Source organism: Cherax quadricarinatus, chromosome 1 (genome assembly GCF_038502225.1).
Source record: "Cherax quadricarinatus isolate ZL_2023a chromosome 1, ASM3850222v1, whole genome shotgun sequence".
NCBI lineage: Eukaryota > Metazoa > Arthropoda > Malacostraca > Decapoda > Parastacidae > Cherax > Cherax quadricarinatus.
Window position 1 is genome coordinate 88,806,049 of NC_091292.1, and position 27,566 is coordinate 88,833,614.

General features: G+C 39.1%; 1 protein-coding gene across 5 annotated transcripts in view; it reads right to left on the reverse strand.

Moving 5' to 3' along the window:
- Positions 1-27,566, reverse strand: part of Esyt2 (extended synaptotagmin-like protein 2) — a 227,627-nt gene that overhangs the window by 98,878 nt on the left and 101,183 nt on the right. For all 5 annotated transcript variants that reach the window (XM_053777597.2, XM_053777605.2, XM_053777580.2 and 2 more), the window contains exons 4-7: positions 24,913-24,979; positions 24,515-24,660; positions 22,129-22,249; positions 20,749-20,919 (exon numbers count right to left, since the gene is read on the reverse strand). In XM_053777597.2, the coding sequence (XP_053633572.1) occupies positions 20,749-20,919; positions 22,129-22,249; positions 24,515-24,660; positions 24,913-24,979 (505 nt within the window). The remainder of the gene's footprint in view (positions 1-20,748; positions 20,920-22,128; positions 22,250-24,514; positions 24,661-24,912; positions 24,980-27,566) is intronic.

The following is a 27,566-nucleotide window of genomic DNA, read 5'->3' on the forward strand; positions in this document are numbered from 1 at the left end:
ACTATGTATTCAAAGCACAGAACCACGTGGTCGTGTGTGTGTGTGTGTGTGTGTGTGTGTGTGTGTGTGTGTGTGTGTGTGTGTGTGTGTGTGTGTGTGTGTGTGTGTGTGTGTGTGTGTGTGTGTGTGTGTGTTTGTTTGTGAGTGTGTGTTTATGAGTGTGTGTGTGAGTGTGTGTGTGAGTGTGTGTGTGAGTGTGTGTGTGAGTGTGTGTGTGAGTGTGTGTGTGAGTGTGTGTGTGAGTGTGTGTGTAAGTGTGTGTGTGAGTGTGTGTGTGAGTGTGTGTGTGAGACAGTGTGTGTAAGAGTGTGTGTTAGAGTGTTTTGTGGCATACTGAGAACATCATGGCACACTCTGAGCATCATGCCATGCTTGTGTTTACCATGGCACAATGTACCATGGTATCAATCTTAATGTGAAACCAAACATATAATGTAATCTCCATACAGAACTTCAGTATGTACATAAGTAACTTGCAGTATCTTCACCATCTCTATTCAATCACTCCACAAAACTGAAGATCATTAAATCAGTTTGAAATAATGTGTAATTCTTTTGTAATTGATTATTTGTCATTAGCTACCTTTCTTACTGTACTTATGATTGTAGTTAGCTGTATAAGAGTCCTACTTAATCATCTATGTCTAGTTCTTAAGTAATATTTATGCCTTATGATCAGATGCCCAAAATGCATTACATAATTAGTGTCTTTCTTTTGTGTCTACCATTGTATTATTTCATGTAAACTATATTATTTATACAGCATAAAGATATAAACATTATTATTATTAATATAATTGCTGCTTTAACTGTTTATGCTACTTTTTAATTTAATTATTTTTACTGTTAACATAAATGGTATTGTCATAACAGTCATCATTATGTTCACTTGTTAAGTTTTAGTTCTTCCCATACCATAACAGCAAGCACAAAAGGGACTAACAATGAAAATATTATACAGGTCGGCCATCACTAATCCGGTAATCAGTTATCCAGTTCCATCAGTAATCCAGCACTAATTTCGGTTAGCATAATTTCAAATTTCATCATTATACTGACTCAGAAATTGTACAGATGGTTGTAAATCCACAGCAGCAAGCCAGTGGAGGAGAAAGAAGTGATGAAAATGAGGAAGATGTAGCAGTCTCTATTGATAGGTTAATTAAGTGTATTCTAACCTAACCACTCTGTAATCTCGCAAACTCACTAATCCAGCACACTACAAGTCCCAATGATGCCGGATTAGTGATGGCTGACATGTATTTTTATAAACCTGTTTGTAAGTAAGCTTATAAGTTTAAATATACATTTACAGTATAAATTCAATCTTTATATTTGTTTTAGCATTAAATTTACCCGAAAATCATGTACTCTATGTAGGAGGTAGGTTACTGAAAGCAGTGAAGAGTTTTTACGAGGATAGTGAGGCTCAAGTTAGAGTATGTAGGAAAGAGGGAAATTTTTTCCCAGTAAAAGTAGGCCTTAGACAAGGATGTGTGATGTCACCGTGGTTGTTTAATATATTTATAGATGGGGTTGTAAGAGAAGTAAATGCGAGGGTCTTGGCAAGAGGCGTGGAGTTAAAAGATAAAGAATCACACACAAAGTGGGAGTTGTCACAGCTGCTCTTTGCTGATGACACTGTGCTCTTGGGAGATTCTGAAGAGAAGTTGCAGAGATTGGTGGATGAATTTGGTAGGGTGTGCAAAAGAAGAAAATTAAAGGTGAATACAGGAAAGAGTAAGGTTATGAGGATAACAAAAAGATTAGGTGATGAAAGATTGAATATCAGATTGGAGGGAGAGAGTATGGAGGAGGTGAACGTATTCAGATATTTGGGAGTGGACGTGTCAGTGGATGGGTCTATGAAAGATGAGGTGAATCATAGAATTGATGAGGGAAAAAGAGTGAGTGGTGCACTTAGGAGTCTGTGGAGACAAAGAACTTTGTCCTTGGAGGCAAAGAGGGGAATGTATGAGAGTATAGTTTTACCAACGCTCTTATATGGGTGTGAAGCGTGGGTGATGAATGTTGCAGCGAGGAGAAGGCTGGAGGCAGTGGAGATGTCATGTCTGAGGGCAATGTGTGGTGTGAATATAATGCAGAGAATTCGTAGTTTGGAAGTTAGGAGGAGGTGCGGGATTACCAAAACTGTTGTCCAGAGGGCTGAGGAAGGGTTGTTGAGGTGGTTCGGACATGTAGAGAGAATGGAGCGAAACAGAATGACTTCAAGAGTGTATCAGTCTGTAGTGGAAGGAAGGCGGGGTAGGGGTCGGCCTAGGAAAGGTTGGAGGGAGGGGGTAAAGGAGGTTTTGTGTGCGAGGGGCTTGGACTTCCAGCAGGCATGCATGAGCGTGTTTGATAGGAGTGAATGGAGACAAATGGTTTTTAATACTTGACGTGCTGTTGGAGTGTGAGCAAAGTAACAATTATGAAGGGATTCAGGGAAACCGGCAGGCCGGACTTGAGTCCTGGAGATGGGAAGTACAGTGCCTGCACTCTGAAGGAGGGGTGTTAATGTTGCAGTTTAAAAACTGTAGTGTAAAGCACCCTTCTGGCAAGACAGTGATGGAGTGAATGATGGTGAAAGTTTTTCTTTTTCGGGCCACCCTGCCTTGGTGGGAATCGGCCAGTGTGATAATAATAATAATATTTGGCATAAAAATGACTCAACTGAAAGTTGACATGGCACAGTGTAAGGCATGATACACAGGTGTTCCTCATGTGATTCATGACACAATGTTTCTGTGGAGTGTGAGATAGAATGTACTTGCTGTATTGAGTTTGTGCCTCAGCTTTAGCATAAGTATGGTTCAACCCTTATATTAAGTCAATTTCTACTGCATTATTATCTAGCTGCTCCATTTCTATACTGTTCTTGTGCTAAAGAAATGTTTTCTGATTTCTCTCTCTCAGATGGACATTAGGTTTCTATTCGTGTTTCCTTGTTCTGGATCCTTCCTTGATAAAGGTGTTTCAGTACCATGGGGCACTGAATTTGTGTCACAAATGTAATAATTTCTGTATTCCTCCAGGATCAAGATATCTAACTCATGTAGTTTTTTTTTTTTTTGCCATGCAGTAACTTAATTAAGGCTTGCAGTTCCACCATTAGTCTGAAGGCATATCTTGAATTTTCTCAAATTTCTCTATGATTGTATATTTTAGATGTACAGCTGACTCTTGAACAACACAGAGGGTTGGACTGTGCGGGTCCATTTATATGCAGAATTTTTCAATGAATGTAGAGTAGGGCCCCACTTCAAGGCATTTCGCCTTATGGTGTTCCGATAACACGGACATTTCAAGTTATGACCAAAACTCTCTATACGGCTCCCACTACCTGATTTTCTAATATGGTCACTGTACCCCCACCCGGTTTGTTTACATTCTCCATGAGCACCGAATTTTTCCATGATGGCTAGAAACTTTCCAAAATTTCAAGTGTTTTAAAGTTATTTCATGTTTTATATAACTCTAATAATTATACTTCTGTGTACCTGTACCTAAATAAACTTACTCACTGTGCTGATGTGCAGGTACACATTAAAATCACTAAGAGTATCTTATTAGTCTTGAGGATGCATATTAATAATGATAATAATAATAATACACAATAATAATCACTCTGAGGCACATTAATTGTCGTATATTATGAAAATATAAACATTTTCATTAATCCATCTATGATATTTTTCAAAATTATATAAACATGCTACATAACATATAAACATGATAAATACACCCCACAGTAGAATAAATGAACATAAATATGAGATGTTAGGTGTAGATAAACGTGTATCAACCAAAACCAGAAGCGCTTGTCTGTTTGTTTACATCCTCCGTATCTCTTGCCTCTCTCATTTACTTGTTCTCTCTCTCTCTCGTTTATTCATTTTACCTAGTTTACTTGCCTCTCACCCTACATTAAGACTACAAATGTTTTAAGGTAAGCAATTAATGTAATGTATAGTAGGGCCCCACTTATATGGTAGGTTAGGTTCCAGGCTACTGCCGGAAAGCAGACATCGTTGGAAAGCAGAACATCAATTTTTTCCACTTATAAATGCATATAAATTCTAGATAACAAGTTTACACTAACATATATTAAGTTAGCAATAGAACTAGGTATTAAAAACAATAAAATCTATAATACACACACAGTACACCCATTACTTACCTTAAAATATTTGTAGTCTTAATATAGGGCGAGAGGTGAGTTTTATTAGTAGGAAGTCAGGTTTGGGAGGTATAGTAGCCAGCCAGGTCAGCCCACTCAACCCCACCCACATGTAATATGCTATGACATTTTATTAAAGCACTCCAGAGCAATAAAATACAGTGGACCCTCGGCTAATGAAAGCATCGTCTAACGTTAAATCCGCCTAACGAAGCGTTTGAGCATAAAAATTTTGGCCCAGCCAACGATGAAAAACTCGCCCAACGTGATTCGTCCCATACGCGTCCACGTGTGGCCTGAGCATGCCTCAGCTGCCCCGTGTGTGCCAGTGTTTACAAGCCAGCCAATGCGGTAGCATCCACACATACATTCGGAACAGTTTATACTATCCCAGTGTTTTTAGTGCTTGTAACTGCAAAATAAGTCACCATGGGCCCCAAGAAAGCTTCTAGTGTCAACCCTGTGGTAAAAAGGGTGAGAATTAGTAAGGAATTGAAAAAAGAGATAATTGAAAATTACGAAAATGGAGTGCATGTCTCGGAGCTGGCCAGGTTGTATACCAAACCCCAATCAACCATCGCTACAGTGGACCCCCGCATACCGTTGGCCTTACATAACGTTAAATCCGCATACCGCTACATTTTTTCGCTAAGATTTTGCCTCGCATACCGCTAAAAAACCCGCTCAACGCTGTTCGTCCGAGACGCGTCTATGTGCGGCCTGAGCCATACTCACATGTTCCGCCGGTGGCATTGTTTACCAGCCAGCCTCCGCGGTAACATCCAAGCATACAATCGGAACATTTCATATTATTACGGTGTTTTTGGTGGTTTTATCTGCAAAATAAGTGACCATGGGCCCCAAGAAAGCTTCTAGTGCCAACCCTACAGCAATAAGGGTGAGAATTACTATAGAGATGAAGAAAAAGATCATTGATAAGTATGAAAGTGGAGTGCGTGTCTCCGAGCTGGCCAGGTTGTATAATAAACCCCAATCAACCATCGCTACTATTGGTGGTACAGCTGCTGCTGTTGCTGTACCACTGTCAGCTGCTGCTGCTGCTGCACTGTCAGCTGCTGCTGCTGCTGTAGCACTGTCAGCTGCTGCTGTACCACCGTCAGCTGCTGCTGCTGCTGTAGTACCATCTGCTGCTGCTGTAGCATCGTCTGCTGCTGCTGTAGCACTGTCAGCTGCTGCTGCTGTTGTACCACCGTCAGCTGCTGCTGCTGCTGCTGTAGTACCGTCTGCTGCTGCTGTAGTACCGTCTGCTGCTGCTGTAGTACCGTCTGCTGCTGCTGTAGTACCGTCTGCTGCTGCTGTAGCATCGTCTGCTGCTGCTGTAGCATCGTCTGCTGCTGCTGTAGCACTGTCAGCTGCTGCTGCTGCTGTACCACCGTCAGCTGCTGCTGCTGCTGTAGTACCGTCTGCTGCTGCTGTAGCATCGTCTGCTGCTGCTGTAGCACTGTCAGCTGCTGCTGCTGCTGTAGCACTGTCAGCTGCTGCTGCTGTAGCACCGTTGTTGGTGTGGCTTATTGAGAATACCAAGAAACAATTAACCCCAGAGGATTTGCCACCCAGGATAACCCAAAAAAGTCAGTGTCATCGAAGACTGTCTAACTTATTTCCATTGGGGTCCTTAATCTTATCTCCCAGGATGCAACCCACACAAGTCGACTAACACCCAGGTGAACAGGGAAAAATGCCTGGAACTAGTGCTCATATTGGTGAATTTAAAGCCAGCAAAGGTTGGTTTGAGAGATTTAAGAATCGTAGTGGCATACACAGTGTGATAAGGCCTGTTCTGGAAGAAAATGCCAAACAGGACCTACAGTACTCAGGAGGAAAAGGCACTCCCAGGACACAGTGTCTCATCAGTCATTGCTGCATCTTCAATAAAGGTAAGTGTCATTTATTCTTCATTTAGTAGAGTAGTACATGCACAATATATATTGTGCATGTACTACTCTACTATTGTGCATGTATCCTTCTCTTTGTGTGTAGGAAAATGTATATTTCATGTGGTAAAATTTTTTTTTTCATACTTTTGGGTGTCTTGCACGGATTAATTTGATTTCCATTATTTCTTATGGGGAAAATTCATTCGCATAACGATAATTTCGCATAACAATGAGCTCTCTTGCACGGATTAATATCGCTATGCGGGGGTCCACTGTACTATCTTGGCCAACAAAAAGGCAATCAAGGAAGCTGTTCTTGCAAAAGGTGCAAGTTTGTTTTCGAAACAGAAATCGCAAGTACTTGAAGATGTTGAGAGACTGTTATTGGTGTGGATAAATGAAAAACAGACCGGCGAACCTCTAATGAATGAATGAAGATAGGAAGAGATAGCATCTCTCAAGCGATCATATGTGAAAAGGCTAGGAAGTTGCATGACGATTTAATTAAAAAATACCTGCAGCTAGTGATGTGAGTGAATTTGAGGCCAGCAAAGGTTGGTTTGAAAGATTTAAGAGTCGTAGTGGTATACATAGTGTGATAAGGCATGGTGAGGCTGCCAGTTCAAACCAAAAAGTGGCTGAAAAATATGTGCAGGAATTCAAGGAGTACACAGAGGCTGAAGGATTGAAATCTGAACAAGTGTTTAATTGTGACAAAACAGGCCTGTTTTGGAAGAAAAGGCCAAACAGGACCTACATTACTCAGGAGGAAAAGGCACTCCCAGGACATAAGCCTATGAAAGAAAGGCTTACTCTTTTGTTGTGTGGTAATGCTAGTGGTGATTGCAAAGTGAAACCTTTATTGGTGTATCACTCTGAAACTCCCAGAGTGTTCAGGAAAAACAATGTCGTCAAGGCTAATTTGTGTGTGATGTGGAGGGCAAACAGTAAGGCATGGGTCACTAGGGACTTTTTCTATGACTGGTTTCACCAAGTGTTTGCCCCCACTGTGAAAAATTACCTCCTGGAAAATAAATTGGACCTTAAGTGCCTCCTGGTATTAGACAATGCTCCTGGTCATCCTTCAGACTTGGCAGAGCGACTTTCTGGGGGCATGAGCTTCATCGAGATCAAGTTTTTGCCTCCTAATACTACTCCTCTCCTGCAGCCCATGGACCAGCAGGTCATTTCAAACTTCAAAAATCTCTACACATAAGCTATGTTTCGAAAGTGCTTTAAAGTGACCTCAGACACTTGATTGACCCTGAGAGAGTTTTGGAAAGATCACTTTAGTATCCTCAGTTGTGTATACCTTATAGATAAGGCTTGGGAGGGAATGACTAAGAGGACCTTGAATTCTGCTTGGAGGAAATTGTGGCCAGAATATATAGAAGAGAGAAATTTTGAAGGGTTTGGGACTAACCCTGAGAAGCCTATGCCAGTTGTGAAATTTATTGTGGCATTGGGGAAGTCCTTGGGGTTGGAGGTTAGTGGGGAGCATGTGGAAGAGTTGGTGGAGGAGGACAATGAAGAACTAACCACTGATGAACTGCAAGAGCATCTGCAACAGCAAGAGGCCAGACCTGAGGAAATTGCTTCAGAGGAGGAGAGAGAGAAATTGAAGTAGCTGCATACTTCAAAGATTAAGGAAATGTGTGCACAGTGGGGTGAACTGCAAACCTTTATGGATGAAAATCACCCTAACACAGCTACTGCAAGCCATGCTGGTGACTATTACAATGACAATGTTGTGGCCCTTTTTAGGCAAATCTTAAAGGAACACGAGGTACAGAGCTCTATGGACAGGTTTGTTGTGTGACAGAGGTCCAGTGACTCTCAAGCTGGTCCTAGTGGCATTAAAAGAAGAAGGGAAGTAACCCCAGAAAAGGACTTGCTACCTCAAGTCCTCATGGAAGGGGATTCCCCTTCCAAAAATTAATAACATCCATCAACTCCACTCCTCCCATCCCATCAATCATCACCAGATCTTCAATAAAGGTAAGTGTCATGTATTCTTTATTTAGTACAGTAGTAATTGTGCATGTCTTCTTCTTTTTTTGTGTAGGAAAATGTCTATTTCATGTGGTAATTTTTTTTTTTTTATACTTTGGGGCATCAGAATGGATTAATTTGATTTCCATTATTTCTTATGGGGAAAATTAATTCAGCTAACGATAGTTTTGTCTAACGATGAGCTCTCTGGAATGGATTAATATTGTTAGCTGAGGGTCCATTGTACATATACAGTACATTCATTAATTACCTTAAAATATTTGTAGTCTTAATGTAGGGTGAGAGGTGAGTTTCATTTGTAGAAAATCAGGTTTGGGAAGTATGGTAGCCGCCAAGGCAGCCCTCCCCACCCCACCCCACCCACACGTAATGTAAACAAGCCAAGCGAACGCTTGGTGAACAAATCTCATATTTATATAAATTTTTATACTGTGGGTGTATGTATTACGTTTATATGTTACGTAGCGTCGTTATTATACAATTTTGAAAAAATATCATAGATGGATTAATGGAAATGTCTATATTAACATAATATACGACATTTAATGTGCCCAAGAGATTATGGGTCGAGTAGAGAGACTCTTAGTGATTTTAATATGTACCTGCACACCAACATAGTGTATTATTATTATTAAGTAAATTTAGGTACAGGTACACGTAAGTACAGTGGTCCCTCAATAATAGTCAGGCTCGATAGTTGTCCTTTTCGAAAATCTTCGCATTATTTTCATCCAAACATTGGCTCACAAATGGTCAGTTGACTCGCTAATCGTCGTTCATCCTGGACGCGTACTCACGGCTCTGAGCCGCCTCGGCCTCCCTTCCCAGCCAGTGTGCCATTGTTTACCAGTGAGCGACGGCCCCCTCACTTGTTCATACAAAATATTTCATAATATTCCATTCATTTTAGTGCCAAGCCTTTGGTAAAGAAGGTGAGAGATACAATTGAATTTAAGAAAAACATCATTGAACAATATGAAAGTGGTGTACATTTGGCCGAGCTGGCCAGGATGTATAACAAATCCCGTACAACCATATCTTCCATCATAGCCAAGAAAAAGGAAATCAAGGAAGCTGTTGTTGCAAAGGGGGTAAATATGCTGACAAAAATGAGATCACCAGTACTCGAAGATGTTGAGAAGTTATTATTGGTGTAGATAAACGAGAAACAATTAGCAGGAGATAGTCTTATGATGTCGATTATTTGTGAAAAGGCTAGGCAGTTGCATGACGATCTGGTAAAGAAATTGCCTGCAACGAGTACTGATATTTGTGAATTTAAGGCAAGCAAAGGTTGGTTTGAGAGATTTAAGAGCCGTAGTGGAATACACAGTGTGATAAGGCATGGTGAGGCTGCCAGTTTGGACAAAATTGCAGCTACAAAATTCATAAGTGAATTCAAGGAGTACACAGAGGCTGATGGATTGAAACCTGAACAAGTGTTCAACTGTGATGAAACAGGCCTCTTTTGGAAGAAAATGCCAAAGAGGACCTACATTACTCAGGAGGAAAAGGGACTGCCAGGACACAAACCTATGAAAGACAGGCTGACGCTCATGTTCTGTGCTAGTGTTAGTGGGGATTTCAAAGTGAAGCCGTTACTAGTTTACCATTCTGAAAATCCCAGAGTATTCAAAAAAAAAAAAAAAAAATGTTATGAAGAGTAAATTGTGTCTGTTTTGGAGATCTAATAATAAGGCATGGGTCACGAGGGAAATTTTCGTCGAGTGGTTCAATGAAGTGTTTGGTCCTAGTGTGAAGAATTACCTTCTGAAAAAGAAATTGGATCTCAAGTGCCTCCTAGAAATGGACAATGCACCTGCTCATCCTCCAAACTTGGATGACCTAATTCTGCAGGAGTTTGGGTTCATCACAGTAAAGTTCTTGCCCCCAAATACCACTCCTCTCCTCCAGCCCATGGACCAGCAGGTCATTTCAAACTTTAAAAAACTCTACACCAAAGCAATGTTTCAAAGGTGCTTTAATGTTACCTCAGGCACTCACTTGACCCTAAGAGAGTTTTGGAAAAAACACTTCAGTATCCTCCATTGCATAAGCCTTATAGGTAAGGCTTGGGAGGGAGTGACTACCAGGACTTTGAACTCTGCTTGGAGAAAATTGTGGCCAGATTGTGTCCACAAGAGGGATCTTGAAGGGTTTGTGGCTGACCCTGATGAGCCTATGTCAGTTGTGAACCCTATTGTGGCACTGGGGAGTTCCATGGGGTTGGATGTGAGTTTGGAGGATGTGGAAGAGTTGGTGGAGGACCACAATGAAGAGCTAACCACTGAGGAGCTGCAAGAGCTTCAGCAGGAACAGCAGCAGATTGCAGCTCAGAATCTTGCTACAAAGGAGGAGGAAGAGAGATGGAAGAAGGTGCCTTCTTCAGAAATTATGGAGATTTTTGAAATGTGGGGTAGGATGGAAAGATTTATGGAGAAACATCACCATGAGAAGGATGTTGCAAGCCATATCGGCAACTTGTACAGTGACAGAGTCTTGGCCCATTTTAGGGAAGTTTTAAAGAGATGCCAGAAACAGAGCTCTCTGGACACTTTTTCTGCAAGACAGGACTCCAGTGACTCAAGCTGGTCCTAGTGGCATTAAGAAACAGAGAGGAGAAGTAACCCCAGAAAAGGACTTGGTACCAGTCTTCCATACACTAAGAAGAATCGCCAATAAAGGTAAGTGTTATGCTGTTAATGTTTCATTCATCATGTCCCATTGTATTGTTTATGTACTACATCTACATTTCATGTAAAAAAAAATTTTGTTTTAATACTTCTGGGTGTCAGGAACGGATTAATTGTATTTACATTATTTCTTATGGGGAAAATTGATTCGAAAATTGTCTATTTCGATAATCGTCACACTTCCAGGAATGGATTAACGACGATAAACGAGGGACCACCGTATAATTAATAGGTAGTAGGTTGGTAGACAGCAACCACCCAGGGAGGTACTACCGTCCTGCCAAGTGAGTGTAAAACGAAAGCCTGTAATTGTTTTACATGATGGTAGGATTGCTGGTGTCCTTTTTTTCTGTCTCATAAACATGCAAGATTTCAGGTACGTCTTGCTACTTCTACTTACACTTAGGTCACACTACACATGCATGTACAAGCATATATATGTATATATACACATCCCTCTGGGTTTTCTTCTATTTTCTTTCTAGTTCTTGTTGTTGTTTATTTCCTCTTATCTCCATGGGGAAGTGGAACAGAATTCTTCCTCCGTAAGCCATGTGTGTTGTAAGAGGCGAATAAAATGCCAGGAGCAAGGGGCTAGTAACCCCTTCTCCCGTATAAATTACTAAATTTAAAAAGAGAAACTTTCGTTTTTCTTTTTGGGCCACCCTGCCTTGGTGGGATACGGCCGGTTTGTTGAAAAAAAAAAAAAAAAACATATAAAATATGCAATAACTTTAAAACATTTGAAATTCTGGAAAATTTCCATACATAATAGAGAGTTGTGCTCACAGAGAATGTAAACAAACCGGGTGGGGCGAGCCGTATTTAAAAGACCACTTGCTGTATAGCAAATTTTCATCATAATTTGAAATCGCCGTATTAACAAAATGCCGTAAGGCAAACCACCGTAAAGCGGGGCCCTACTGTATATGCATTTTATCGCTCTGGGGCGCTTTAAATGTTATGTGGGTGGAGTTGTCTGCCTGGCTACCAAACCTTCCACACCTGACTTATTACAAAAAATACTACTCACTTCTCACCCTACATTAAGACTACAAATATTTTAAGGTACGTAATGAGAGTACTGTGTGTGTATTTTACTTTTTATTGTTTTTAATGCCTAATTCTTTTGCTAACTTAATATATGTTAGTGTAAACTTGTTATCTGGCATTTATATGCATTTATAAGTGGAAAAAATGGCATTCTGCTTTCCAGCAATGTCAGCTTTCCAGCGGTAGCCTGGAACCTAAATTGTCATATAAGTGGGGCCCTACTGTATTAAATTTTTTTTTGAGATTTGCGACTGAAAAAATTAAGTAAAAGTTGTGTATGTCATGAATGCATAAAATATATGTAGATACTAATCTATTTTATCAATTACTACAGATCATATGTGTTCCATTCGCAGTTGAGAGAAGTGTAAACAAACATAAAGATAAATTATTAAATCATAAACATGAATTTCTTTTTCAAATTATCTTTTCATTTGTGATGTCTAGTGTTAGTGATGCATATGACATCTAGTGTTTTGTATCATATAAGACAATACTGATGTAGGTACTGACAGACAGACAATTCATCTCAAAAACAGACACTGTAAACTTATGGTATCGATAAATACAGTACAGTACTGTAAATGTACTCTCTCTTCCTTATGATTTTTTTTTCTCTAGCTTACTTTATTGTAAGAATACAATATATAATAAGGAGCATAACTGCTGAAGCACCCCAGCATAACTGCATAACTGCTGAAGCAGTTATGCTCCTTTTAAATGATGGGACACCACGAGCATAACTGCTGAAGCAGTTATGCTCCTGGTGTCCCATCATCATTATTTAGTCTTTCTTTTTACATGTCACCTATCTCCCACCATGGTAAGATGACCCTAGAAAGAAGCACCACATTGGCCATCTTTCATTCAATAGCTGTCTTGCCAGAAGTATGCAGGAATCTCAATTCAAGTAACCCTCCAAACTGCAACATCAACCTCCCCTATTTATTAAGTCTATCATACAACTGCTTACAGTTCCCATGGTTGCAACTCTCTAGGAACATTCCAGCAGCTGATCACACTATTTGTGAATAAACATTCTGTAGAATACTTTCAGCATTTTTTCATGTTATGTATTATTGCTCTCGTTTCTCATGAAGATAATACAGTGGAACCCTGGATATTGGCCGATGTGGATATCGACCAAATAAGATTTCAACAGCTTTTTTGGCTGAAATTCTGACCTGGATTTTGGCCAGCAACTTGGAAATCGGCCGTATTAGGCGCGTTCGTCTGACCGCATTCGTGAGTCAGTCTGGCTGTGTCTCTGGGTGAGTGAACAACATTCCGTGAATTCATCCAAACATTTCATTATAATCCATTGTTTTCTGTGGTTCTTTATTGAGTGTGACTGTGAAATAAGCCACCATGAGCCCAAAGAAACTTCCTAGTGTCAGCCCTTTGGTAAAGAGCTGAGAGAGAGGGGAGAATGTGCCTTCTTCAGTGATTCAGTGATTCTATGATATGTACAATACTAAAGCAGCAGGAGTCGATAAAGGCTATAGCACCAGCCAGCGATAAAGTGTAGCAAGTAAGTTAAGCAATTAAGCGACAGAAATAGGACGACATGAAACTAACTCCTCCAATGTTGTTGGAGGTGTACAGTGACACTGACAACATACACCGCCCTGCGTATCTTCCACCACCCTAAACCTCTGCCAGCATTTCAATAACCACTTTATTTCTTTACATTCTCCACAATAACCACTTTACTTCTTTACATATTCTATTATATTTTTATATAATATTTCTTATTTATAAATTATTATTATTTATAAATTACGTATTATTTATAAATTATGTATTGGTGGATAAAAGGTTGATGGGTAGGCTCCAGGATGTACATGTTCACAGAGGGGCAACTGATATATCGGATCATTATTTAGTTGTAGCTACAGTTAGAGTAAGAGGTAGATGGGAAAAGAGGAAGGTGGCAACAACAAGTAAGAGGGAGGTGAAAGTGTATAAACTAAGGGAGGAGGAAGTTCGGGTGAGATATAAGCGACTATTGGCAGAAAGGTGGGCTAGTGCAAAGATGAGTAGTGGGGGGGTTGAAGAGGGTTGGAATAGTTTTAAAAATGCAGTATTAGAATGTGGGGCAGAAGTTTGTGGTTATAGGAGGGTGGGGGCAGGAGGAAAGAGGAGTGATTGGTGGAATGATGAAGTAAAGGGTGTGATAAAAGAGAAAAAGGTGGCTTATGAGAGGTTTTTACAAAGCAGAAGTGTTATAAGAAGAGCAGAGTATATGGAGAGTAAAAGAAAGGTAAAGAGAGTGGTGAGAGAGTGCAAAAGGAGAGCAGATGATAGAGTGGGAGAGGTACTGTCAAGAAAATTTTAATGAAAATAAAAAAAAATTTTGGAGTGAGTTAAACAAGTTAAGAAAGCCTAGGGAAAGTATGGATCTGTCAGTTAAAAACAGAGTAGGGGAGTTAGTAGATGGGGAGATGGAGGTATTAGGTAGATGGCGAGAATATTTTGAGGAACTTTTAAATGTTAAGGAAGAAACAGAGGCAGTAATTTCATGCACTGGTCAGGGAGGTATACCATCTTTTAGGAGTGAAAAAGAGCAGAATGTAAGTGTGGGGGAGGTACGTGAGGCATTACGTAAAATGAAAGGGGGTAAAGCAGCTGGAACTGATGGGATCATGACAGAAATGTTAAAAGCAGGGGGGGATATAGTGTTGGAGTGGTTGGTACTTTTGTTTAATAAATGTACGAAAGAGGGGAAGGTACCTAGGGATTGGCGGAGAGCATGTATAGTCCCTTTATATAAAGGGAAAGGGGACAAAAGAGACTGTAAAAATTATAGAGGAATAAGTTTACTGAGTATACCAGGAAAAGTGTACGGTAGGGTCATAATTGAAAGAATTAGAGGTAAGACAGAATGTAGGATTGCGGATGAGCAAGGAGGTTTCAGAGTGGGTAGGGGATGTGTAGATCAAGTGTTTACATTGAAGCATATATGTGAACAGTATTTTGATAAAGGTAGGGAAGTTTTTATTGCATTTATGGATTTAGAAAAGGCATATGATAGAGTGGATAGAGGAGCAATGTGGCAGATGTTGCAAGCATATGGAATAGGTGGTAAGTTATTAAATGCTGTAAAGAGTTTTTATGAGGATAGTGAGGCTCAGGTTAGGGTGTGTAGAAGAGAGGGAGACTATTTCCCGGTAAAAGTAGGTCTTAGACAGGGATGTGTAATGTCACCATGGTTGTTTAATATAGTTATAGATGGGGTTGTAAAGGAAGTAAATGTTAGGGTGTTCGGGAGAGGGGTGGGATTAAATTTTGGGGAATCAAATTCAAAATGGGAATTGACACAGTTACTTTTTGCTGATGATACTGTGCTTATGGGAGATTCTAAAGAAAAATTGCAAAGGTTAGTGGATGAGTTTGGGAATGTGTGTAAAGGTAGAAAGTTGAAAGTGAACACAGAAAAGAGTAAGGTGATGAGGGTGTCAAATGATTTAGATAAAGAAAAATTGGATATCAAATTGGGGAAGAGGAGTATGGAAGAGGTGAATGTTTTCAGATACTTGGGAGTTGACGTGTCGGCGGATGGATTTATGAAGGATGCGGTTAATCATAGAATTGATGAGGGAAAAAAGGTGAGTGGTGCGTTGAGGTATATGTGGAGTCAAAAAACGTTATCTATGGAGGCAAAGAAGGAAATGTATGAAAGTATAGTAGTACCAACACTCCTATATGGGTGTGAAGCTTGGGTGGTAAATGCAGCAGCGAGGAGACAGTTGGAGGCAGTGGAGATGTCCTGTCTAAGGGCAATGTGTGGTGTAAATATTATGCAGAAAATTCGGAGTGTGGAAATTAGGAAAAGGTGTGGAGTTAATAAAAGTATTAGTCAGAGAGCAGAAGAGGGGTTGTTGAGGTGGTTTGGTCATTTAGAGAGAATGGATCAAAGTAGAATGACATGGAAAGCATATAAATCTATAGGGGAAGGAAGGCGGGGTAGGGGTCGTCCTCGAAAGGGTTGGAGAGAGGGGGTAAAGGAGGTTTTGTGGGCAAGGGGCTTGGACTTCCAGCAAGCTTGCGTGAGCGTGTTAGATAGGAGTGAATGGAGACGAATGGTACTTGGGACCTGACGATCTGTTGGAGTGTGAGCAGGGTAATATTTAGTAAAGGGATTCAGGGAAACCGGTTATTTTCATATAGTCGGACTTGAGTCCTGGAAATGGGAAGTACAATGCCTGCACTTTAAAGGAGGGGTTTGGGATATTGGCAGTTTGGAGGGATATGTTGTGTATCTTTATATGTGTATGCTTCTAAACTGTTATATTCTGAGCACCTCTGCAAAAACAGTCATAATGTGCGAGTGTGATGAAAGTGTTGAATGATGATGAAAGTATTTTCATTTTGGGGATTTTCTTTCTTTTTTGGGTCACCCTGCCTCGGTGGGAGACAGCCGACTTGTTGAAAAAAAAAAAAAAAAAAATTACGTACATTGTTTCAGTGTGACTAATGGTGTTTCAGTGTGACTAGTCATGCCTATGCTGTCAGTGACCCTGATAAACCCAACAACAACACCACCACCACTAGTCACATATGTAACGACATATTTTATTCATTATAGAGTATATATCATGTTTTTATGTTATTTATATCATTTATTGTCATATTAGACGAATTGTGATAGACAAATAAGTCGTAGAGTTGACATCAGCATCATATTTAAGTATTTTGTCCTGTCTCCAAACGATAAACTCTCCTCCCTCTTCCCTCCTTGCTGTTTGCCATATGCCAACAAGTCTCTTCAATAAAGGTAAAAGTGAAGCTAAATGTCCATTTATCCATTTCATTAGTGCCTTATATTTATTTCTCATTGTTTTCTGTATATAAAACTATGGTTAATCTTTAAAAAATGTATTTTTTGTTAATATTTTTGGGTGTCTGGAACGGATTAATTGTTATTATTATCATTATTATCACACTGGCCGATTCCCACCAAGGCAGGGTGGCCCGAAAAAGAAAAACTTTCACCATCATTCACTCCATCACTGTCTTGCCAGAAGGCTGCTTTACACTACAGTTTTTAAACTGCAACATTAACACCCCTCCTTCAGAGTGCAGGCACTGTACTTCCCATCTCCAGGACTCAAGTCCAGCCTGCCAGTTTCCCTGAACCCCTTCATAAATGTTACTTTGCTCACACTCCAACAGCACGTCAAGTATTAAAAACCATGTCTCCATTCACTCCTATCAAACACGCTCACGCATGCCTGCTGGAAGTCCAAGCCCCTCGCACACAAAACCTCCTTTACCCCCTCCCTCCAACCTTTCCTAGGCCGACCCCTACCCCGCCTTCCTTCCACTACAGACTGATACACTCTTGAAGTCACTCTGTTTCACTCCATTCTCTCTACATGTCCAAACCACCTCAACAACCCTTCCTCAGCCCTCTGGACAACAGTTTTGGTAATCCCGCACCTCCTCCTAACTTCCAAACTACGAATTCTCTGCATTATATTCACACCACACATTGCCCTCAGACATGACATCTCCACTGCCTCCAGCCTTCTCCTCGCTGCAACATTCATCACTCATGCTTCACACCCATATAAGAGCGTTGGTAAAACTATACTCTCATACATTCCCCTCTTTGCCTCCAAGGACAAAGCTCTTTGTCTCCACAGACTCCTAAGTGCACCACTCACCCTTTTCCCCTCATCAATTCTATGATTCACCTCATCTTTCATAGATCCATCCGCTGACACGTCCACTCCCAAATATCTGAATACATTCACCTCCTCCATACTCTCTTCCTCCAATCTGATATCCAATCTTTCATCACCTAATCTTTTTGTTATCCTCATAACCTTACTCTTTCCTGTATTCACTTTTAATTTTCTTCTTTTGCACACCCTACCAAATTCATCCACCAATCTCTGCAACTTCTCTTCAGAATCTCCCAAGAGCACAGTGTCATCAGCAAAGAGCAACTGTGATAACTCCCACTTTATGTGTGATTCTTTATCTTTTAACTCCACGCCTCTTGCCAAGACCCTCGCATTTACTTCTCTTACAACCCCATCTATAAATATATTAAACAACCATGGTGACATCACACATCCTTGTCTAAAGACTACTTTTACTGGGAAATAATTTCCCTCTTTCCTACATACTCTAACTTGAGCCTCACTATCCTCGAAAAACTCTTCACTGCTTTCAGTAACCTACCTCCTACACCATACACCTGCAACATCTGCCACATTGCCCCCCTATCCACCCTGTCATACGCCTTTTCCAAATCCATAAATGCCACAAAGACCTCTTTAGCCTTATCTAAATACTGTTCACTTATATGTTTCACTGTAAACACCTGGTCCACACACCCCCTACCTTTCCTAAAGCCTCCTTGTTCATCTGCTATCCTATTCTCCGTCTTACTCTTAATTCTTTCAATAATAACTCTACTATACACTTTACCAGGTATACTCAACAGACTTATCCCCCTATAATTTTTGCACTCTCTTTTGTCCCCTTTGCCTTTATACAAAGGAACTATGCATGCTCTCTGCCAATCCCTAGGTACCTTACCCTCTTCCATACATTTATTAAATAATTGCACCAACCACTCGAAAACTATATTGTATTTACATTAATTCTTATGGGAAATATTAGTTTGGTTTTTGGCCTTTTCAGATTTAAGCTGACACTCTGAAATGGATTATGGCCGAAATTCGGGGTTCCACTGTACTAGGAAATTTTCCTTGTTTACTTTCTTACATCACATTGTGATTTTACATGTAGTTATGCTATTATGCCTTTTTCACTTGTCTACCACTAGAAATGTATTTTTTTTAGGTTTCTTTGTAATTCATATTTTTTGGACAGATTTACAATACAGACTGTAATTGAATGAATGATGGTGAATGCCTTTTTTTTGATATAACCATGTCCTAGTGGAAAATGGCCAGAAGAAAAAAATTACAGGTCAGCCAGACCAGTGCAAACAATATAGCAGTCCTAAAATTATCTATAAACCACCAAATTATGTAAGAATTCCTGACTAAGTGGAAGTCATTTTTTTTTAAATCCCAACTATGCTTTTAGAATAGCAATATTCAAGGTAGAATGTGGTGAGATTATTGATGAGGGTCAACAACTCAACTAACAGATACCTTCCACTTGTATCAGTGTCGACCTCTAGGCTCAAAAGAATGATTTCTTATGTTGGGAGTCCACCTTGACAAATTAATTAAAACAAATGCAACACTTAGGTATCTTTAATGATAAAATATTTGGCTTCATCAGCTGAATACAGAACTGAATAGTATACTGGAGACACTAGAAGTGGAGAGGTAATTTTAAGTTGTCTTTTTAAAACCAGCATTATATAATGTTGGTCTTCTGCTACATATGAACTGGTATTTTTTATTCCTTCAATGACTTGTTTAAAACTGCCTTGATAGAATACCTTAACTCATAAGCACATTTCTTCTGTAATCAACATGACAGAGTTCACCTTTTCTACATCCTTGTCTAGTGTATTTCACTTGTTCATGTTCTTCATAATAAAGATTCTTCTTAAATTTCTTTTGATTTTAAACCTCCGCCTTTGTCCTATAGAAGATTGGAGGACTGAAGTGCTGAATGACCCACACATGTATAGTGCTTCAAGAATTTCAATGTAATCTAATAGTTTCACCTGTAATCCTGCCACCTTTGTTCCTTTAGAGTTTGTAGATGAATGGTTCAGAGAACCGACATGTTGCACATGTGTCTAATTTATCCTTTAGGGTTATAATGTTCGATGCTTCAAGCTTGTACGTGCTCTTATATGCATGAGCATGCATTAGAATGCATGCACACAGGTATATGCATGTATCCATCCATCTAAGTGTAACTGTTTACCCCATTTGTTGTTACATGAGCAGAGCTATACTCACTGTCAAGTATTATGTACAATACAGGAATGTGTATGAATACCCTAGGAGATGCATATTGTTTGATCCTTCAATGTATGAGTTAATGGGTCTTAAATACATGATTAATGAAAAATTTTCACATGTAAAACTACAATGAACTGTTAAATTATTTCAAGCGCAAGTATTGAAGAATCAAGAGACTCAGTGAAGAGTGTGTTATACACTCACAAAAAACAAAAATCAATAGTAACATTATTTATCATTCCACAAGATTTACATCTATAACATAAACAGTGGCGGCCCATAGCTAAAATTAGTGGAGGTGCTGCTTCAGAAAATTTTTAGCCATTGTTTTAATATTGTGTAAAATAATAGAACCGAAAAAGCTATGAATTAAATAAAATACCTGGAAGCATGATAATCATCTAATTCTACACTTTATCACATTCAAGAATATGGTACATGGTTTTTAAGCACAACATATGTTGCTGAGTCAGAAAGAAACACTACCTCACACTTGCACAACAGAGTCAGCACTGCATCAGAGACAGTGCTCTCTCTACCTAGTGTGCAGCATCTTATCTCGGACACGTGTGCATGTGCACAACAGCCAAACACCGAGTCGCTGGAACTGTGAAGTGCACAGTTCCATACAAGGATTTTTGTGATTTTTCATGTATTAGGGGATGGCTACTGACATTATGCTTAAGGATTATATAATGTACAAGTATAAAGAAAGAATTAAAGAAAAAAAGACTCATTATATTGAATGTTATCGATAATATCGAGTGAAAATCGGGGGTACTGCAATTCCGGAGTGCCTATACATGAGCCACCACTGATCATATATAATATATATGTAATGAAATCAGTATCATATACCAAAAACAAATGCTTTTCTACTACAATAAACCCTAAGTATTAATATTTTGCAATTAGTTTATGAAAATAATTAATTTGGTGTTTTTCCTATCTTCCTGAAATAAAATAATATGAGAAGATAATGACAAAAACAGAGACTAACTGACCTCACAGTAGTAGTCCCACTTAGGGTTGATAGTGTTGTTGATAGTCTTGGTTTGGAACTTCTGGGCACCCAAACGCAAAATGCAGTATGGATCAGACTTACCCATACCCATAATCCCAACATCTTTCTTCATCAGATTATGGGCCTCGATGACATTGATTCGAAGAACACCCTATAGAGGTTATACTGTAATTACAATTTCAGAAGTCAAAAATAGATTTTAATGATGAATTGCCATACTATGGGCATATCAAAAAATTTATATAAGTACAGGTACACCACCAATTTTTTAGAAGTGAATGGTCTAGTATCTCTTATAGTCTGGACAAAACAACGAGGGCACATGAGATTCTATCAACTGCCAGACTGGTTTACCGGATAGTCGCTGATAGTACTACGTGTGGGGCACACTCATTTATGTATATCGTTTACACTGCAATTTCTGGTGTGATCTCTTGATCTTATGCAATTATTAGCTCATTTTGCTTACATTCAACCTTTGGCTTTGACTTCTAAGAAAGATGCATGTATAAGTGGTATAGTTGACAAACATACTACTGACAAGTTAATCAAGTTGTCAGGTGAATTTGTTAAGGAGCTAGAATAACATATCTTCATTATCAAACAGGAGCTAATAAATATTTCATGCATGAAAAATTACACAGAGAAAAATCAAAGAACATGAATCAACTTCACTTGGATGAAATGTTTAAAAAGATTAATGCTACAGGTCCAGTACAATTCTAAAATTTGTCACTTTGGGAGTGGTAGTACTGCAACATTCTTTGTAAGTATGGTAATTAATAAACCATGGTGCAATGAGGGTATAAAATTAGTGGATCAGAGGTGCATTGTTGAATTATTATTATGCAACCTCTATTGGTCTGATAAAGTAGATAATCTGGCAAGGCTTTGGAACCAAGGGTGCCAGAATATTGATGGTGTACCTGTAATTAATGTTTCAAAAAAATATTCTGGATTTTGAATTTTTAAATACAGTAAATCCTCAATATAATGGACTAATAGAGAGGACTGTATGATTGTTTGTTAAAATAGAATAATTTAAGATACCAAAAAATAAGAAGTTTAGTACTCTACTGTATACCTAATATAGCACTGTGCACATAATTTACAGATACGTACATGTATACTGAAATAAAATAAGTAAACTAACAATTTACCCAGTGGATTTTACCCCACTATTTCAAGAGTCCATTATATCAAAGTTCTTTGCATCTTTGTTAAACTTACAAGTTAAAAAAAAATAATCTTATGCTAAACCTAAATTGTGTTATGACACTGATTAAAATGTCTCATCAAACTTGTAATAAACATCAACTGTGATAAGAGAGGTTGTATATACAAATTTGAGATAACTCACTGCAGGAGATGGGCATTTAAGCTCTGCAATATCTATGTCCTGGACAAGTTGGATGGGATATCTATTGGGCAGAACCATCATGTGTGCTATCTGCTCTATCACAATACTTCTCAGGATATCACTAGAAAACAAAAAGAGAAGCTTCTTATAAACTTTAACACTCAATATTACAGATTCTAAAATGTTTCACTTGGCAGGAAATTTGAAAATACTCTTCTACATTAAACAACCTTTCCTGATGTACAGTAATACAGTGGACCCCCGGTTAACGATATTTTTTCACTCCAGAAGTATGTTCAGGTGCCAGTACTGACTGAATTTGTTCCCATAAGAAATATTGTGAAGTAGATTAGTCCATTTCAGACCCCCAAACATACACGTACAAACGCACTTACATAAATACACTTACATAATTGGTCACATTCGGAGGTAATCGTTATGCGGGGGTCCACTGTACATTACTGTTCACACAAGTTCAATAATCATGTGCATACTGATAATGCCTAAATTTTTATGCATCCTAAATTTTCTCCAAATTTAGCAATGCTATAGAATAAGATTTTTTTAAATAGTAATGGTGAACATATATAATGTTATTGGTACACAGACGCAAATTCAAATTACACTTCATATTCGTTTGAACATTTTCAAAGAAATTTAAATTGTACAGGAATACATATGCAACCAATATGGCATTTAGAGTATAATTCACACCTTCAACAATTTTTATCATGAATTTTCATCAAAGATGCATTCTGACATGCAATATATCACTAAGTTTCTTGTAGGTTTCCATCCATGCAATGTAAGAACTTCTATCACACAGCTTCTCAACTGCATTTGTTAAATTTTATCACGCCCTACAATAATGTATGTATACAGAATTCCATTATATTCATGCTATCCAAATTGAAACAGCTGATGAGTTTGTGCAGACCTTCACAGACCAGTGTCTTCAAGAAACTGAAACTATGCATATTATACTTTTTTTTACTACTTTAGTTTACAATATACAGTGGACCCCCGCATAACGATTACCTCCGAATGCGACCAATTATGTAAGTGTAATTATGTAAGTGCGTTTGTACATGTATGTTTGGGGGTCCGAAATGGACTAATCTACTTCACAATATTCCTTATGGGAACAAATTCGGTCAGTACTGGCACCTGAACATACTTCTGGAGTGAAAAAATATCATTAACCGGGGGTCCACTGTAGTGTACATTATACAACAGGTCTTTGAGCTGAGGTAGGATAACAGTTCTTAGCACGTACATTAAACTGAGAGAAAAACATCAGTTTTAGAGCTGCTTATGCAGAGAGACTGGTGAACATGAACACTAATGGTGCTCTTCTCTTTCTCTTGTCTTGCATTACTGAGTGAATAATTTTACTTTTATTGTTAACTGCTAAAAAACAATCTCTTTTGACCAGGAAATGTGACCAGTGTGACTGCAATCATGTAGAAAAAATCAACCCTGTTATATAAGTAAATGCATACATATTCTACTTAGAAATCACCTCATCTCCCAAAATTAACCAAACACTATACTTTATCACGTACCAACAACTCAAAAAATCCCAGATAATTTATAATGGCTCAATTAATTAAACATTATTTCAAACTTAAAACTGTTTCATTTTCATTAATGTAAATTGTACTAAACTCTAATACCGTAATTTTTTATACGTATACTTCATCTCAACTATAAATTTAATTACTATAAACCACTAGCTACCTCTGTTGTAATATGGGAAACAATGTACAGTGGAACCTTGGTACTTGAACAGCTCCCTACTCAAATAAATTGGTATCTGAATGTTTTGTTCAGTAAAAAATAGCTCGGTAGTCGACCGTTTGCTCGGCACTCGACCAAACAAACACGACTTTTTATACTTTTTGTATAAATAAATCATCAAGGGGCCTACGAAGACTAGTGATAACAGCCAACCAAAAACAAAATTGATTGGGAAAAATTCATTCAATACTCGAGCAAATCGGCACTTGAACAGCCTTCTGGAACGAATTAAGTTCAAGTACCGAGGTTCCACTGTATAATTAAAATTTACCACTCTTTGTTTGTCTAGTATTATGTGGTCTGTATGCATTAGGTTTAGTCTGCCTGAAATGCCCCGACATGATAGTGGTTTTCTTTGTACTTAAGAATTCAAAATATATATATATTGACATGGAATATATTGACTATTCCATGCAAATCAAGCACAAATTGGTAGTATATAAATGCTACTGCTTGACCTATCACTGACAGGTAAAATCTGTTTGTAATTTACATTGGTAAATTACAACTATAGTAAAAATTTTCATTCATACTGTACTACAAAATTCTGACTAAAGGCAAAAACAGTTTGGATGATTTTTCTCACCTTAGTCCAGGCATATCAAATACATCAGCAAGGCCAATTAGATTGAAGTCAACATCAGGATTGTTAAGGAAAAATACTTGGAGGCCACCAACAAGGGGAATTTGTCTTACAAGAGGTTTCATCATCACTCGCATCCTTCCTGAGATCTGAGTCAAGGATAATATGGGGACATCCTTTTAAGAAATACATGTCTATTTCAAATAAGCTAAACAAATTAAATTAAAACAAAAAAATTACATATTACTATGAAAAATTAGACATTCAGGCATTTTTAATGTTATTTTTAAGATAAAGTGTACTATATTGCACTTGACACTAAATCATGTACAGTAGCTTTAATAATGTAACAGTGAAATAAGAATAATATTAAGACATAACAATGCAATTAATTAACTTACCTGCAAATCTTTGATGCCCATTTTGAACTTGGAAACACTCACTTCAAACTTGCAATCTCCAGCATACCTGAATAATAGAAAAGCAATAAACTTCAGGCAATAGTCACTGTTTTTGTAGTATATGTGAAATAATTAAGTACTATACATCTGAACAGGTCTTGTCAAAGAAGAATGACATGGAGAGTGTATAAATCTGTAGGGAAAGGAAGGCGGGGTAGGGGTCGTCCTCCAAAAGGTTGGAGGGAGGGGGTAAAGGAGGTGTTGTGGGCGAGGGGTTTGGACTTCCAGCAAGCATGCGTGAGTGTGTTGGATAGAAGTGAATGGAGACGAATGGTATTTGGGACCAGATGAGCTGTTGGACTGTGAGCAGGGTAATATTTAGTGAAGGGATTCAGGGAAACCGGTTATTTTATATAACTGGACTTGAGTCCTGGAAATGGGAAGTACAATGCCTGCACTCTAAAGGAGGGGTTTGGGATATTGGCAGTTTGGAGGGATATATTGTGTATTTTTATACGTATATACAGTGGACCCCCGCATAACGATGGCATCACATAGCGATTAATCCGCATACCGCTTGCTTTAATCGCAAAAATTTTGCCGCGCATACCGATTAAAAACCCGCTCACCGATTTTCGTCCGAGACACGTCCAATGTGCGCCCTCAGCCAGCCTCACATGTGCCGCCCGTGCCATTGTTTACCAGCCAGCCTCCGCGGTAACATCCAAGCATACAATCGGAATATTTCGTATTATTACAGTGTTTTCGGTGCTGTTTCTGGAAAATAAGTGACCATGGGCCCCAAGAAAGCTTCTAGTGCCAACCGTACACCAATAAGGGTGAGAATTCCAATAGAAATGAAGAAAGAGATCATTGATAAGTATGAAAGTGGAGTGCGTATCGCCGACCTAGTCAAGTTGTACAAGAAACCCCAATCAACCATCGCTACTATTGTGGGCACCAGAAAGACAATCAAGGAAGCTGTTCTTGCCAAAGGTTTAACTGTGTTTTCGAAACAAAGATCGCAAGTGATGGAAGATGTTGAGAGACTCTTATTGGTGTGGATAAATGAAAAACAGCTAGCAGGAGATAGCGTCTCTCAAGCGATCATATGTGAAAAGGCTAGGAAGTTGCATGAGGATTTAATTAAAAAAATGCCTGCAACTAGTGATGATGTGAGTGAATTTAAGGCCAGCAAAGGTTGGTTTGAGAGATTTAAGAAGCGTAGTGGCATCCATAGTGTGATAAGGCATGGTGAGGCTGCCAGTTCGGACCACAAAGCGGCTGAAAAATATGTGCAGGAATTCAAGGAGTACATAGACAGTGAAGGACTGAAACCTGAACAAGTGTTTAATTGTGATGAAACAGGCCTGTTCTGGAAGAAAATGCCAAGCAGGACCTACATTACTCAGGAGGAAAAGGCACTCCCAGGACATAAGCCTATGAAAGACAGGCTTACTTTGTTGATGTGTGCCAATGCTAGTGGTGATTGCAAAGTTAAGCCTTTATTAGTGTATCACTCTGAAACTCCCAGAGCGTTCAGGCAAAAGAATGTCCTCAAGGATAATTTGTGTGTGCTGTGGAGGGCAAACAGTAAGGCATGGGTCACTAGGGACTTTTTCTATAACTGGTTACACCATGCATTTGCCCCCAATGTGAAAGATTACCTAACTGAAAAGAAATTAGAACTTAAGTGCCTCCTGGTGTTAGACAATGCCCCTGGTCATCCTACAGACGTGGCAGAGCGACTTTATGGGGACATGAGCTTCATTAAGGTGAAGTTTTTGCCTCCTAATACCACTCCTCTCCTGCAGCCCATGGACCAGCAGGTTATTGCAAACTTCAAAAAACTGTACACAAAAGCTCTGTTTGAAAGGTGCTTTGTAGTGACCTCAGAAACTCAACTGACTCTAAGAGAGTTTTGGAGAGAGCACTTTAATATCCTCAATTGTGTAAACCTTATAGGTAAGGCTTGGGAGGGAGTGACTAAGAAGACCTTGAACTCTGCTTGGAAGAAACTGTGGCCAGAATGTGTAGACAAAAGGGATTTTGAAGGGTTTGAGGCTAACCCTGAGAGGATTATGCCACTTGAGGAATCCATTGTGGCATTGGGAAAGTCCTTGGGGTTGGAGGTTAGTGGGGAGGATGTGGAAGAGTTGGTGGAGGAGGACAATGAAGAACTAACCACTGATGAGCTGATAGATCAACTTCAAGAGCAAGAGGCCAGACCTGAGGAAACTGGTTCAGAGGAGGGGAGAGAGAAATTGAAGAAGTTGCCTACTACAAAGATTAAAGAAATCTGTGCAAAGTGGCTTGAAGTGCAAACCTTCATGGATGAAAATCACCCTCACACAGCTATTGCAAGCCGTGTTGGCAACCTGTACACTGACAATGTTGTGAAACACTTTAGGGAAGTCATAAAGGAACGAGAGGTACAGGCCACTATGGACAGATATGTTGTGCGAAAGAAGTCCAGTGACTCTGAAGCTGGTCCTAGTGGCATTAAAAGAAGAAGGGAAGTAACCCCAGAAAAGGACTTGCCACCTCAAGTCTTAATGGAAGGGGATTCCCCTTCTAAACACTAACACTCTCTCTCCCCTCCTCCCATCCCATCAATCATCACCAGATCTTCAATAAAAGTAAGTGTCATGTAA